This window comes from Pelobates fuscus, chromosome 11 (genome assembly GCF_036172605.1).
Source record: "Pelobates fuscus isolate aPelFus1 chromosome 11, aPelFus1.pri, whole genome shotgun sequence".
Classification (NCBI taxonomy): Eukaryota; Metazoa; Chordata; class Amphibia; order Anura; family Pelobatidae; genus Pelobates; species Pelobates fuscus.
Window position 1 is genome coordinate 27,631,947 of NC_086327.1, and position 17,312 is coordinate 27,649,258.

Here is a 17,312-nt window from a genome sequence, read left to right on the forward strand (position 1 = left end):
ACCGTTGCTTTAAACTGTATCAGTCAAACGTCGACTGCATTGTGTCATTTTTTAAAAAATATAACATAATTGCAGACTGTGCTACTGAAGATACTGCCAAACGCATACATTAACCTTTTTACGACTAAGATTTTTATAGGCTTCAATCAGTTTCTAAACATTGTTATCCAAATTCAAGTTATAGCCTGGAAAAAGACAATCTGGACCATTTTTAAACATCTGTAACGGAAGGTTAAATATATAGCTATATATAACAAGTATTGCTTCCTGCATAGTGATTTACTAGATGGTATTTTAAGTAGCTAAAAATAAAATTAAAAAATTATTTTAACCCCTTAAGGCAACATGACATGGGTTAAATTCACAGCAATTTTCTACTCAAATACTTAAAGCGCATACAATATTCACTTGTGGAACTAAATTCAGAATCGAGTTGAGTTAGAGCATATTTACTGATCTCTTGAGGACCAAAAAGACTAGCAGGTCCCAGACAGCTTAAGGGACCAGATTGTGATGATAGTATAATGAAATATGACACAGCGGTTAACAACAACAACATAAAATGAAAATAATGACCTATAAACACAAAACAGAATTAATAACTGCGTTTATTTTGAATAAAAAAAAATGAATAAAACCATTCACGCAAGCATGACCATTATTATTTAAGCTGTACATTTGCTGCGGATTGTTTGTACAATGTATAGATTACGTCACCCCCCTCTTAGAGGGCCCTGCTCACTTGTATCTATTGCTGGGTCCAATAGATCCACTTTAACCCCTTAAGGACCAAACTTCTGGAATAAAAGGGAATCATGACATGTCACACATGTCATGTGTCCTTAAGGGGTTAAAATAATGGAATTACATGGGGTATCAGTAGTGATTATTCATTACAAGAGAAACGTGGTTTAGGAAAACAAAGAATGAACCAAGAGTATGAATTTTTGTGGGTAATGTTTAGCAAGAGGGAATAGCAGCCAGCCAGTTCCTGCCCTCGTCTTGACACATGTTTCGATACATGTGCTTGATTGAGATAAGCAGGGTTTAAACTCCCTGCAGGAGCTGAACATGAGAAGAAAGGCCAGTCTCAATCATTGCAACATTCAGGGAGGATATGAGCTCAATATCTCGGTTTCCTTCACACATTTTGAAAGTGTGATTTCAGCCTCTTTGTCTGCACATTAGGGGGGGCTGCTGCAATGTGACACATGCACACATCACTATTATTTTTTTATTTTTTTTAAATAGGGCAAGCACTGGTGTTGCAAAGGATTGTGGGTTTCATTTCCCATGATGCTTTGCATGAAAAATATCGATCTCAAAATCTGTATTGCCAACGATGTTCACGGGCAACTTTCCAGGAAATACACTACAATAAACCATGTTAGCTGATAATACACTTACGTGGCATTGTGGTTGACGAGTTTACTATGTTTAGCTTGGATCATTTTTCTTAATAGTAGAATATCACATGCAACCCTAGCACAAGGGCAGATGATGAAGCATGCTCATGCATTGCAGATTATACCACGGTGTTGCATTTATTTCCTACATATTTTTTCCTAAAAACATGTGGATGGTTTGGAGATTTTTTTCGCTCCTGCCACAGATCACCTCAAAATTTACATACATGTAATATTTGAATAATCAAGAGAAGACCACGGAAAAGTTGGCACTCCCTACGGTACTATTAGAGATCAGCAACCGGCTTATTACCAGCAAAGAAAAATAGGGCTGTAATACTCTGGAAATCAGTCTAGAAGCCCAGAACAAACGAACCTGTTGCCAAACTAGTCACACCTCCCAGGATGATGACTATAACCCGTACGGCACATTTCCTTGGATTTATAATAATAGATCAGCATGTCATTTAGGCGGAAATCTTTTGTTCTTTGATGTAGTCGAAATAATGCTTTATCTCTGTATTATGTCATTTGTGCACTAGAAGGCCGATTGTTCTATAACAATATACCTGTAGCATAAAATATTGTACACATTTACAAGGCCATAAAATCTCTTCTCCACCAGGAGACTAGCGACAGGCCTACAGAGAACTAGATAGGACGTCTATTCTGGGGAAACAAGGGAATTCCCATTGAGCCAAACCTGGCACGGCTACACACGATGGCAAAGAGATCCGAAAACGTATTGCCTATGGGTGCTTTCCAGGCAACAGAAAATCTCTATTCCCGCGCTCCTTTAACCCATTTAAGGCTGATGGCACTCCAGGACTATCACAAGAACCTGCCTAACCTTGGTGGGATTAATATATGATCGTGTTATTTAATGTGTCCCAGTGACCAAAAAACAGGACAAAGAAAAAACAAAAGCCAGTCCATCAACTGTATGCCAAGACAGGCCATAAAGAATGTTATTAGGGCTTTTTTTATTTATTTATTTTTTTAGAGGTTCAGTGTGGTGTATTTTCCATTTTCACAGCTAAGAATTTTTGCTTCTATTAAAATACTAGGTTCAATGGGTTCTCTTTGTGTACCTGTGCATGTTACCTTGCAGCTTTTCCCCCCCAGGAAACACTGGAATACTGTCAGGACTATTATTATGCGTTCATCTCTTGTCTCCCTTTCCAAACAATGGCGGGTGTACCATAAGCCAGCATCTGATTTTAAATACCATCATACCGTACAACTTTTTTTTTGTTGGTAACACCATTGAATGTAGAAATCTTATTAAACTATAAAACTGAGCTTAACTTTCATTATAGTTGATCACAGAAGCTTAAGCTTGAGCGACCTCATGTCACCCCTCTCTGCTGTGAGCACTCTTGTGTGGAGCGCAGCTCAAGGCAGGGAGGTGAGAGAATGTGTATTCAAAGCATATTACTGTGCAGACACAGGGGTTCTAGTGAGAGTGATGACTGATTTACGCTAGAGAAGGAGTGAGCCCTGAAATACAGTTATTGCAAGGATAATGAGACAGGGCCACTGCACCCAGACCACTTCAATGAGATGAAGTTGTCTGGCTGCCTGTAGTGTCCCTTTAAGTGATAACCGCTCCTAAAGCAATGATTTATCATAAAGATAAATTAGATTTTAATGCTACCATAAGACAGCACAACTGGTCCATTCTACGTTTCACCCATCTACTAGACTATATGCTGTGCTAAAAACACCTCCCCAAGTAAGACACACTGCCCAATGAATCCAAAATGGACTTCATCGACGGTACCAATACATGTGCATTTCCATTGCTGTATATGAGATGTGCTTGCAAGAAAAACATCACAGCAACTACAATGTATTTGCTGTACTGGCTATGAGATAGAGAGCAGCAGGAGAACTGCCTGTTGGAGATACATCTCCTGCTCTGTCCTTGCAATGCACTCTTCAATATAAAGGACTAAGCACTAGACCTCTATATACTTCTATGTCAGTAACTGATTGACAGATGAGAAGAGGGGCCATGAATATTTTTAGTATAAAGATGGTAGTAATTCTACAAGCACTTTGTATAGATCAGTGTTCAAAATATCCATTCTCCACTAGCCATTGGGGAGTGAAAATTAAACTCTGGTGAGTGCCACAGACAGTCCAGACTTTCTGTGCCGATTAACTTTTAGACCAGGCTAGTACCACTGGACTTGAAATTAGGAGCCTTGTACAATTGATATTTTATGTTTTTTTTATTTAAGCTAAGGCAACATGTAATATTACATAAACAGAAACCAAATGGCAGAGAATTGAGAAGCAGGATTGCAGAGGCATGATATATACAGCAAAACTGCTTCATTAAAGAGACACTAAAGTCTTAACGTAGTGGTTTTCTGGGGGCATGTACCTGCAGGCTGAGCACTGTAAACACTGCCTTTTTAGAGAAAAGGCATGTGTTTACATTGCTGCCTAGGAACATTTCTAGTGGCAGTCACTCAGAGGGCCATTAGAGATGCTTCTTAGCTCAGTGCTGTACAGTGTGCAGCAATGGAATTCAGCTGAACAGTCCCCATAGAGATGCACTGATTCAATGCATTTCTATGAGTCGCATGCGCAATTGCCTCACAATTCTTTCCTATTGGACTGGCTGAGATCATTAAACTTGATAAGACGGGGCCAGCCGCCGCAATATCGGCGTGGCTTGGAAGAAAACGCGAGTAAAAACACCTCTTCCATGCGATCGCAGGGGGGCTAGTAACAAATAAACACTATAGTGTTCCTTTAAGTTAAGTTTGCTTTGGTGATTAGATTATCATTAATAAAGGGTTGCTGTGTATTAGATGACATGTATGTGCCATGCATAATGTATTTATTTATCACAAATAGGACCACAGCCAGCATAGACATGGGCATGATTTTTTACTTCCCCTTTTTCTAATTTTTCATTCTTATTAGCAAAAATAGTCATGGACCACGTGCCCATCTATCATTATTCGATATACACACACTATTTAACTATTTCCTCATTCCTTCACATCAAGTTAATTTCTTATATAAAAGTCTAACAAACAGGGCTGTCTCCGGGGAGTAATAATAGTTAATGAATACACTTACACTTTTAGAAACAGACCATAACTGCACACACCAGAAATTTAGTTTCCCCTTAGGAGAGTACTGAACCTTCACTAGCCCAAATAAAGCATTGCTGATGAATACTAAGAAACATTCGTTTTCACCCAGCCACAGAGAGAAGATTCAGAACAAGAACACGGTTTGCGTTATTTGCTACACATGAATTGCTGAGAATTCTTCAGGGGGTTGTAAATGTCAGGCAAAACATTCAAACTGGAAATATTCAGCTATGTTTCCAGCTCAACTAATTTGGCCTTACATTTCCAATTGTCCTACAAAGTGGTCTGGGTGCAGCGGTGTGGTGGTTTTAACCCTGCAAATGTAAAAAAAATTGGAGTTTTGTAGAACCTGTAATATCATAGAGTTAAAACATCTCTGTATGCTGTCTGGAAGACATCCAGTAGAGGCGTTGGCAATCCTACAATAAGTGAATCTTGGTCATGTGACTCTCCTAGAGAGCATTTGATTGGTGCACAGCGTAGTTTGGCGTATTTGCGCACTAGCCTTCCAATGTTTCCGTATATGGGTTTGCTGAAATGGCCAATCTTGATGATGTCAGCCAAGAAGGTGGAAAGGTAGGACAGAGACTGGCGAGGTCAGGGCTGAAAGGCATCTAAAACTTGCCTTTCAAACCCTCACAAGTGTAAGGAGGACCTAAAGAGGTATATGCATTTGTATTCCTGACGCTATAGTGTTCCTTTTAAATAAATCATAATCACTATAGTCCTCTATACATACCGTTTACAGTGCCAGCTTGCCCCGGGCACTATCCCTTGTTATGGATCAATTCATTTTGGAGCAACCTGACACAAACCGAGGGTCTTTTATCACCCAGCCCCTTGCAGTCCATGACCCCGATACAGAAGCTGCACTTCCTCATTAGCAATGGCTACAATGTACAAACGTGAAAGGCATTCATTGGTTGAGAAGTGCCAGGTGACATGCTTAGCCAATGAATGACATCCAAGTATGGACAGAATTGGTACTGCTAACGCAGAAGTGTAAATTCCACATTAAGATGGACAGCAAGGGGCCAGGCCTGTTTATGTCAAACTGCTTGAAAACCGTTTGACACATAACATTAAGATGGCAGCAGCGGCATACTGGCAACATAGCCACTGCAGTTGGCTGTAGTAGTTATGTTGCTTAAAGTGCCCCTACATATGCACATTTTTTGTATCTGTGCATTTCCTATTTACTTAACATGATTTTAATATCGGTTTGTGATGGGCTAAAAAACCACACACAAAAAAAAAAACAATTGGAATTTATTTTAAACTGATCTGTGTTTTTAGCTCTGTGGCTCCTGCAGCTTATTTTTACCAGCTCACATTAAAGTACAGATTTGCAGAGTTTATATCGACAGAATGATATAGAACGTTTATAAATGCATCTGAATGTCTGGGTTCTAGGGAATCGGAAAGTCATCCATAAAACAAATATAAATGTGCTTTATACGCTCCTCTAAGACCCATGGTAAAAATGTGACACATGGAACTTCAGGCATGGAATTTTGACGAGATCTCAGGACACATTACTTGTTGACAGATCATGTGACTTTTGCTTTTAATTGGCCTAAAGTCTGGTAGTATTATGGTGTAGTCAAGTACGTTTGTGGGGCTTTTCTAACTAGACAGCCCATTAATGGAAGAAAGAAAATGAAAGCCAGGTCCTGTTTACAACAAGTATTACATATATTTTGACAATACTGTACGAGGAATTTCCATCAAACAATATTACCCAATGGTTTAAAAACTGAAGCATCCACATGACTAAAAGAATGACTAATGTGTTTGAAATAATTTAGAGATCACAAAAGGGACATTCTAACTACCAAAGTTACTTCACCTTAATCAAGTGATTTTGGGGCATAGATGCTGCCCCCGCAGCCTTGCAAAAGAAAACCGTGCTGTTTCTGAGAAATGGTACGGTTTACATTTTACCATTTGTACACCTACTACTACAACAATTAAATGTATTTTACATCTGGCGTCAGCATGCAAAGTTTGCGGATACGAGATGCTGTGTACGTCCAGTGCCTCTCATGAGAAGCATCGGAATCCATATATTCCACAAGAAGCAGTGGATTGGTGGATCACCAAGACTGTCAATCATTCACCATGTGACCACAATGCTTCTCTAAGAGAGCAACCAAAGGGACAACGGTCACTGGGACTGTCAAAGGTAAGTGTAATGGCTTTTAAAAAAAAAAAAAAAAAAAAAAATCCTTAAAGCAGGTATATTGAAAAAGAGAACCTAAGTCATGCTCAGATACCAACTCTCAAAAAATGGGCAAAGGTTTACCCATACAAAAAGTAAATAACTCAATATGAGGATAGTAAGTTACAATTGTTAAAAATAGTCTTTAATGTTTTTAGACACTAAAATAGTCTACAATGGTATTAGACACTTAATACTGATATGTGAACCAGTGATACAAAAAAGAAACCGTGAGGAAAATGTGCAAGTGCTGCAAACGGTAGGGGTCTTATCAACATCTAGACTCTTTAATATATTGCTCAGTTTATACTTTAAATGGAGGAGATTTGAAATAGGTTCAATTGAATATGTATTTATAGATGTTATTTTAGCTTTCATGTTGTGCCTGTTCAAATACGTACGGATAGTCAAGACACCATAACCAATATTCTGAATAGCATCAACATGTCGTTAGTTTGGATACAGCGATTAATCCTTGTAATATCGAGAATTAATAAAACCTCTTTATTGTGTAAAATAAAAATCTCAATCTATAGAAAATGTAGCTACTAAATACTAAAAAATTTCACCACCATGAAGTAGCAAAGAGGGACATTCTGCAAGGATGTCTTGCAAGGCTTGAATTTCAGCCGAGAAAAGCACACCCTGCATATTCAAAAACAGGGGATTTAGTGGTGTCTCCTGCTATCTGTATAGAGTGCAATGGGCATTCATAATGGTTTACTCAACATGTACTTGTACACCTCTTATGGTACACACAAGTTAGCCTAGTTTGAAAATAATTTAAACTCAATCTCGGCATTGTGCTGAGATAACTGCTAGTAAACGTATAGATTAAGAGAAAAAAAAAACTTGAAGGGACACTATAGTCACCAGAAGTTCAGTTTATTGTATTTGTTCTGGTGAGAAGCACATTCCCTTCAGGCTTTTTGCAGACAGCAGACAGAGGCAGTTCAGGGGGTAGCTAGGGAGGCTAGATGGTGGTTTTAACACAATAGGGTCAGGAATACATGTTTGTGTTCCTGACCCTATAATGTTCCTTTAAAATGAGTCCATCATAAAATAGGTGACAAACCTTGTGCCAAAGAACAGACGGACAGGGGGATCAAGAGAATCTTCCTACAGGCAGCGCACCTTCTGTCCAGCATGGAACCATAACACATGAGCTGGTGACTCATGTACAGAGCTGTGGATATGGTCGGTAAGTAATGTCATTATTATTAAACCTTATATTGAATATATGATGTATCTCTGTGTCTTATATTAAGTGCCTATGGAGGGATTTTAGTTTAAGTAAAACTGCCATGACAGGCCCACAATACATTAGTGGGTAACCGCTGTAATAAAAATAAAGTGGGAGAACCCAGTTCATAAAAAAAAAAAGTGAAAAACCAAACTCGTAAGATCTTGGTATCCTTAACTCACCTGTGATATTTCCAGACAAGGCAGTTTGCCAACCTGCGCTCCCGTAAACCCATACACAGAGTTGGCACTGATTTTAAGTGCCAGCTGACGTCCATCCAGCACCTTCTGTTTAAAGGGGTCAGTCTCCTTTTTCAGCTCCGTCTTTGCCCTGCATGGGAAAAAGCAAAACCAAGTCAGTGTAGTTGATGGCATTCTTTTAGGCGATCATTGGGTCTAGAAGAATTCTCAAATCAAGTTTACATAAGCAAGTGAAGAGCAATTAACCAATTAAAAACAATCTGTCTAAAACATAAACACACTTCTTCGACTTTAACTCCTCTCAGATAGAATTTTAGTAAGCACTTGCTAATGTTCTATGAGTTTTGCCAGCTATACTGTACACTGATCCATCCATCCATCCTATAGGAAGAGACAGACAGACCAATAAATGAGCTAATGGTATAAATTCCCTCTCTAGCAACATAAGTGAACGAAATTTAAGAATATCCGATAGGCACTACACCTATCTCAAGCTTTGTCTGTAGTCAGCACGTGTACCTTATGCCCCATTTGGCACACATAACAATACCACTGAGAACATATCGCGGTATAATGGAAATTGGATTCAATGAATGAAGAAGTCTTGCAATCTGGCTTTCCTTGAATAGCGCAGAGGTTTGGAATGATTTTAACAGCTAAAATAACAGTAGCCCAAAGAGTTAGAATATGGCTGAGATTTCTAAAATTTACAAATCGGAATATGAATTTCGCTATATGAATTTCACATTGCAAATGTTTATATTTAACAACGAACAGCTGAATATATCCGTTATTAAGTGTATAGACCCCTGGCCTTTGTCTAGAAGTGAATCTCCTCTGATATGATGGGAAAGAAAGAATCTTTTACCTCTTTCGGGCAGATAACAGATTTTCCAAGATCTCTGGCAGAAGCCCCTTGCGAACGCTTGCCTTCACAAACTGATCACCGGTCGGGGTCTTAATGAAATCTTCAGGGTTGAGGCTGGAGAAATAGAGCCAAATAAACCATAACTGAAAATGATGATTTCTATTACACAAAAGATAGTCTTGTCCCAGGAACCAAATATTACAATGCCCTATTCAGTAACTCCAGGGTCCACAGAGTGTAAGAATGTAATAAGCAGCTCCAAAAAATAAATAAATAAATAAAGGTGTGGGGTGTAAACATTATATTTTTTGTGGACGATATATTTGCACGCCATTTTGCTTGCACACAGGATATACTGTATTCTACACTTTATATTCACAATTAAAACTTTAACCCCTTAAGGACCATACTTCTGGAATAAAAGGAAATCATGACATGTCACACATGTCATGTGTCCTTAAGGGGTTAAGTGGGTGACAGGGTAACTTTAATGAAGCGCTACGATATCGATTGGGATCAATATTAACCCCATGCAGGCATGTTCCACAATACATAGCGTGGAAAACTTTCACACAGGCTAGGTGGCCACATCACACACTTATCATTCCATGTATTTCTTGCAACACCAATCCTTTTGGAAGACGGTTTCCTTTAAGAGATCAACTGAACACTTACCCATATTTTTCGGCAGAGCCAGACTGGAGCAGGGTAGTATAGCACAGATTATGAGCCATCATAATCGATGGATACAGGGATGAAAAGTCCAGAGTTGCAATGGGCACAGCGTAATACCTGCAAACATAAGGCAATTTTAAATCGCTCTTAAAGGGAGCTAAATACCAACAAGTGGATGACAAGCCGTCCTTTATGTAGGACATTAAAATGTAATGCCTACATTCTGCTATTGGAATTACAGGTGAACATATAATAAATCTAGCAACTTTACATAACTGGGTCTGGTTTGGACAGTTGTGCAATTAAGTACATCAGAATTCTTTGCCTGTGACTACACCCAATGCATTGTGGGATCATAAATAAACAATGCATTAAGATAGAGAAACATGTAACCTTACTCTTCAAATGATTTCCTAATTTTCAGGTCAGATACTCCGGGATTATACAACATTCCTACTCGGTACCTACATAGTGAACATGACCTTAATCCAGAGTATGGAAGGAGAACTTGCCCTTTAATGTGATGGTTTTAAGCAAAGCCATGTATATAGCTCCCAAAAGAGCGGATGAATCACACAGCACTTAATTCAGCCTTTTTCCTTCTTTACTCACCCTATCGTAACTCCTTTACTGTTTAATCTCCTGTGAGCTTTTTTGTAGTCAATGAATGCAATATTACCGAATTCATGCAAAATAAGGTCATACGCCGTATATTGGTGATGTACTGTAACAGCTTATGGAGATCTACCCAATAATTAAGATCTCTCAAAAGTCTACAGTTACACTGAATTTTATGCGCCATGGAAAGAGGCTCAACTGAATAACAATTTCAGGCCTGCTCAGACACATGACGATCAGTTGCGCTTACGCTAATATATTATAGCCATTTTCGATGGCTCACTCACATCCTGCTTGTGTTGGTTTGATGAAGATCACTCTTACCCTTTCACAGGTTCAATAACTGTGGCCCCAGTATAATCCTCTCCTCCCTCGGATTTCACCACCGGCATCACCAAATCCTGTTTCATTGCCTAATTTTACAAAAGGTAAGCATACCAGATTAAATACTAAAACATACAGCATGCAATTTGGATACACAGTTTTATTTTAAATTACATCTACCAAGTTAAACCCTCTATAAGCCGAGTTTCAAACAAAGTCTTTCAACGGAAAAACTAACAGAGCAGGTCATAATCCACCGTTAACATAGAAACATACAGAATAGAACGTGGCGAATAATAACAACTGCAAATCAACGTTTTATATAGGATAAAATAAACAAACAGATTCTCAGATATAACACACTTCAATATTGGAGGTATTGAAAGACTTCCTGTAACAGAAAAAAAAACAAAAAAAAAAAAAACTGTTGCATCTTTAGAAAAGCCAAAGGCCAATTTATGACTTTCAGTTCTTCCAGCAAACTCTAAATAAGAAGAGAGTTTTTCAAACACAATTTTATTAAAGGACACGGAGGTGAGTATTCTGCTCAATCTCTTTCTTTATTCCTCAGCAGCAAAGAAAGGATATTGTAGATATTCAAAGAAAAACAAAACAGTTCCTTTAACCACATATAAAATGTTACCCAATGAGAGTGTTCCTAGCAGATTAATGCCCCATGTGACACTAAGCCACTCCTCTTTCTTAGCTGCCGCCTCCTCAGCCAAGTACGACTTTTCATATCTCTTTTCAAATAATTTTTATTAAAGTTTTAAATTTTTGTAGAACAACAAGAATACAAACAATGTATTAGAGGTAGGAAGGGACTTGGAAATGGAAAAGGGTAACCATCCATCATTGAAATAGGCATAATGTATATGGCAAAAAAAATAATTTTTTACATCAATGCACTTTAATAATAAACATCTCAAAGACCATATGCTGTTTTGATTTTTCTTCCCATTTATCCCAATTATATTTTAATATTGGGAAACCACGCATATTAGCTCTATGCGATAGTTCGTGTGCCTCGTTTTCTAGAATCAAATTAAAAACTTCTCTGAGAGATGGCACATTTTGGGACTTCCAATGTCTAGGTAAACAGGATGTAGCAGCGATCAGAATGTGGCCTATGATTATTTTGTCTGACCTATTAACGGACTCCGGGAGTTTTTTAAATAAGGCTAGTTCCGAGGTTAAAATGCTAATGGTTCTGTCCACTTTAATAATTAGGTCGTGAATCTTTTTCCAATATTTAGTTAATTTAGGACAGAGCCACCAGATATGGGCCATATTGCCCACGCCCCCACAGTCTCTCCAACACCGGTCAGAATACATATTGTTCATGTTGTGCAATCTAGATGGAGCCAGGTACCAGCGATATAAAATGTTATATCTTTTCATATCTCTGTCTTAATTTGGGCAATTTCTAATTACTGTATTTATTTCTAGTATATTACTGCCTTCTTTCCACAGTTTTTACCCTATTTAATTCCTCCTTATAGGAGCATTGTTGCTCCTTTCCTTTCTCCCTCCCTGCAACCTCCTTCTCTCACTCCCCCTTCCCCCCCAGTCGGTTTGTTTATTTTCCGACCGTTCCTGTTGCTTTATTATAACCTTAGGTCTGAGGCTAATTCCTTCTACTGGGCACCGTTCTTTCTCAAGGTCCCGGCGGTTTGGGACGTTGCCGCTCGAGCATGCGCACATTGCAAGTGGGGTTCGCAGTTTTGCTGCACTTTTTATTGTCTGGCCAAATTCGCTCGTTTCGGGCAGGAATTAAGCTGATTGAGTGGCTGGGTTGATGGGCAACTTACCAGTGCTCCCCAGGAGTCCATTCCTGAGGGAACACTCGGTGAGCTTGCTCTATTTTACACTGTGCCATAATACTATTGCATAAATCTGTGCCTGGCATACTTACCCTTTCCATTGCACCCCCAGTTCTGTTACTGTGCAGGATCTCCCTATTATGTGACCCTTATAGTGCCTGGCCCTCCTATAGGCTGATTTTTCTGTCACACTTGTGGGAACTAATTACTTTGCTATGCAGTCAGGTAAAGAGATGGGAGCTTCCTCTACCGGCTCTTCTACCAGTGCCACCAAAACCTTTACACCCCTAGTGGTGTCCAGGGTACCCTCATTAAATGAAGCATCACAGGAGCAAATTAACTGAGGAGTTTCATTCACTCCTTGACGCTACAATGGCTAAGTCTGTAACACAAGCCATCTTTAACGCTATGGGGGCCATGTCAGGTCATCTGTCCCAATCGATCACTCATACACTGATGTCCACCTGCTCTCATTTCTAACCATGAGACTGATTTTGTCGATGCCTGGCGCAGGCTCACTTCAGATGCTAGGGTCCTGGGTTACTCTATAGATCTTGTGCAACACCCTGTTCAAACACAGTTCTCCAACCGCATTTCCTGGCCCTCTGCACTACAGAGCACTTCAACGTCTGAAGGCAAGTACCTTCGCTTGGGTCACTCTTATTCAGACTCTGTTCCTCTCAACTGCACAGCCAAAGAAGTACTCATGTGGTGGCTACAACACATGGAGGCATGGAACAGGCGAGCGATCTTCGGAAATACTCCGGACTTTGTAGTAGAATCAGATGAAAGTATGCTCGGCTGAGGCGCTCGCTGCGGGCCTACCTCAACTGGGGGTAAATGGTACCTGGAGGAACAGGCTCATTTGCTCTACGGAGCCTCTTGGGTGTATCGACCAACTGCTCCATACTGTTACACATGGACAATGCATCAGCGGTTCGTTACACCAAGCATCTCTGGGGCACAAGGTCAACAGTCTTAGCGGATCTAGCGAAGGAATTCTGTCAATTCTGCCTGGATCACAATATTTCGGTACAGGCGGAGTACATTCCGGGGATGTCCAACGTAGTGGCAGATTGGAATTCTAGACACCTACAAGATACCAGCGATTGGCGAATGAAGCCTTCCATCTTCAGCCGTTTACAGTCACTTTGGGGCCCCTTATATATCGACCTGTTCGCATCACGTTTAAACTCCTAACTACGGAAGTTCTTCAGCTGGAGGACATATCCAGAAGCTCTAGCGTCAGATGCTTTTCTTCACCCGTGGCCGAATACTTGCCATTACCCCTTTCTCTCTCATTGCTCGGAATCTATTACATCTCAGGCGTTACCGGACCTCCTTGATCCTCATAGAAAGGACCTTTCTAGAGGTCTCAACCATGGTTTCCTACACTCATGGAAATGTCCATAGACTTCCCGAGGTTACTATCAGTATTCTCCGACCTCTTACTAGACCACAGCGGGAACTCTCAAGCTATTGGCATGGTTCATTTCCGGGGACTCTTTCGTCCCAAATGTTCCACAAGCAACTCTGGACCTCCTGGCGGGAGCTAGGGCACCAGGAACAAGAAAATCCTACCTAAATGCCTTGATCTCATGGACTGGTTGGTGCATGGAACAACACATGGATCCCATATCTGCACCTGTGAGTCTTGTTTTGAGATTCCATGCTTTTCGACCATGGCCTAGCCTATCGTACAATAAATTTATATAGATCAGCTATCTGGCAGGTCACCAAGGCTGGAACGGACTTCAAGCAGGTAAACATCCATTGGTGTGACGACTCCTGCGTGGCATCATATTTGCCAGAAAATTGGCCAAAGAATGAGGATCTTTCGATCAAGCAACTCACTGCTAAACTGATTATGCGGTTTTGTCTAATCTCCTGTAAACATGTCTCAGATGTTCGTCCACTGGACCTTACAGCACACTCATTTATGCCAGAGGGCGTTTCCTTCGATATATCGAGACATACAAAGACATTGTTTTTTTATCAAGCTTTTCCACCTAACATTAACCTATGTCCAGTGGCCTATATCAAGGAATATGAAGCAAGGACCTCTTCAGTTCGAAATCCCAGGTATCCGGATTTGTTTCTAGGGATTCTACATCCACATCATCCAGTTTCTACAGTTACCTTGCCTCGTTGGGTTAAATGGATCAAAGGCGTCAGCTGACATCAACACTTCCACATACTGAGCACATTCTGCTACGGGTGCCATGGCATCCAAAGCTTTCTCCTTGGGATGTAGACTGGAAGACCTCTTCTGTGCTGCTGATTGGTCCCATGAATCTACGTTTTGGGAAATTTATTTTCGTCTAGCTTCTTATTTTTCCACTACGGTGGTCGCACAGCTTTGAACTAGCATAATATAAGCCTCCGTGTCTTAATAAAATGACCAGATTTTACTAATTTCATGATGTAAAGTCATGATTTTATTAAGGACACAGAGGCCCTCCCTATGCGTATATTGTCATGCAATGGGCGTACAGTCCTCATGGTAATGTTGTTTATTCACCTGGTTGATTATTACTGTTGATATTGTTGAGGTTTTGTCTAATTGGACATATTGTCATGGTTACGAATACACTGTGGATGTGGAATTTAAGATCCAGGAACATATTTTACCACTTATTTCTCTGTCTTACAGCCTCCTAATTGGGTTTCCCACTGGTCCGTACCAAGTTCAAGCACCATCAAGAAAGAGAAGTGGCTTTAGGGCACATGGGGCATTATTTTGCTAGGAACACTCTCGTTGGATAACATGTTATATGTGGTTAACCCTATGGGGTACATGTGATTTTGTTTTTCTTTGAATATCTACAATATCCTTTCTTTGCTGCTGAGGAATAAAGAAAGAGATTAAGCATAATACTCGCCTCCGTGTCCTTAATAAAATCATGTCTTTACGCCATTAAATTAGTAAAATCTGGTAATTATGTTGCATATTTGTGTATTACATGCACATATATTACTTAAACTACACTCCCCCCCCCCCATTTTACTGCAGTCATGTTGAAGTGTAACCCAAAATTTTAATTTTATAACCTTCAAATAATTATTGAAACAATTATATATCTGTAAATAGTGTAAAAAAAATATATTGAACAAATCATTTCTTGTTAATTTGAAACTATATATTGAGAATTCTGCTTAAAACATGCTAATCACAATCTTAGACATACATCAACTCTAAACATACTTTGTAAAGGCAACAGATCGGCAAATTATCCATTCACTTTTAATCTAAGCATTGTGATAAAGTAACCTGCTCCTTAAACTAACCTGTCTAAGAAGCTGAGACACTACTTTAATTTGCTGACCCCGGGACAAGAGATAGTTGAGAGGCACGCCAGTGACACGAGCCATCTCCATGTAGTTGATAACACACATGAGCTTCTCCAGGAGACGTAGTGGTAAGTAGGCATCTTTCAGACAATACACAGCCAGCCTCCTGCGGGTTTGTTCATTGCCGTTCTGTAAATACAAATAAGGCACTTGTTTGTGACCAAAAATAGCAAACCCTCTGTTTGTCTTAAAGGGGTACTCAAAAATCATGATTTCATGATGCCAGAAACAAATATCTTGCATTTAGATGAAGAGATACAGCTTTACCTCTCCCATATTCAACATTTTCTTACACAAGTAAATATGAAGCAAAACAAGAGTGCATGGAAAAGTAAAGTGCTCCCACAGAAACCTGTGGCTGGATCAGTGGCAGAACATATATGTGCTTTCTTGTAACAGGATTTCCATCAATCATGTAATATTGTAGGTTAGTGTTGAGGACCAGCACATATTGACAAGAGTGACACCAGACAAGGACCTTTACTAAAGTACTAGCCCAACAACGGCAGGCTTAATCCGCAAACCTGCCGCTGGAGCAAAAGCGTTTTTAAAGATTTGTCCGTTGTCTTTAGCACACTAAACAGTGTAAACACCAAGTATATATTTGCAAATGTGTAGTTAAGATGTGGCATTCCAAAACACTGATGATAAGAAGAAATAAACAAAAAATAAAAAAGGTAAAATACTGCCTCCTGCTATACACAACAACTGCTAGTTAAATGTTGGGGCTTTTATGGTGCTTTTACAGCAAAACAGTGTGCTGTTCTAGAGCACACAATGTTGGCACCATATGTTTCACCCCCTCAAGGTTCTGTGGAATTTCTCCTCCTTTGTAAATCTTTACACCAATTCTCCTTGCTATCCACTGGCAATTCTTTTGCTTCTATGGTGACTGACGCCTTTCTCCAATCAATCATTCTCAAAACGAGCACTGCTGACATTACAAGCCCCAGAACAGCACACTGCTCGGATGATGGGAGTGTAAAATGTGGAATTCACATAGCTTTATGTTACATCATTTAGTGAGCATACTGTGCAGCACTGGAAATGACACAAAGGAATAGAAGAGAACTTATTCCAATGGGCTGAGATGAGCAGCCACACTGATCTATATTTATGTGAGTGAAAAATCAGTAACAATATATTTAATGACGAATGTATTTGGATGCCATATGACTGTTCAGTACCTGAAGGTCGGTGATGATCGAATGCTGCACGTCTTCCTTCTGTTCTTGTAAGAAATGGTAACTTACAGCATTCAAAGTGTAGGAACGGAGCTTATAATCTCTCAGGAGAACCTGATGCCAATAAGGGGGGGAAAGAAAGAAAGGAAGATTATGTCTCTGTTAGACGGTCGCCTGAGTAATAAAATAGTGCCATTCGCCATGCTTGCTTACTGACTTTTATTATCATAATTGCACTTTATGTGCTTTTTCAGGTGTTTAAACCTGAACTAAACATTCAACA

The 17,312-nt window shown here is 39.7% G+C and overlaps 1 protein-coding gene across 1 annotated transcript in view; it reads right to left on the reverse strand.

Moving 5' to 3' along the window:
* POLD1 (DNA polymerase delta 1, catalytic subunit) overlaps positions 1-17,312 on the reverse strand; it is a 105,649-nt gene that overhangs the window by 65,685 nt on the left and 22,652 nt on the right. The window contains exons 12-17 of the mRNA XM_063435970.1: positions 17,033-17,143; positions 15,783-15,974; positions 10,672-10,760; positions 9,730-9,846; positions 9,055-9,168; positions 8,169-8,316 (exon numbers count right to left, since the gene is read on the reverse strand). Coding sequence (XP_063292040.1) covers positions 8,169-8,316; positions 9,055-9,168; positions 9,730-9,846; positions 10,672-10,760; positions 15,783-15,974; positions 17,033-17,143 — 771 coding nt within the window. The remainder of the gene's footprint in view (positions 1-8,168; positions 8,317-9,054; positions 9,169-9,729; positions 9,847-10,671; positions 10,761-15,782; positions 15,975-17,032; positions 17,144-17,312) is intronic.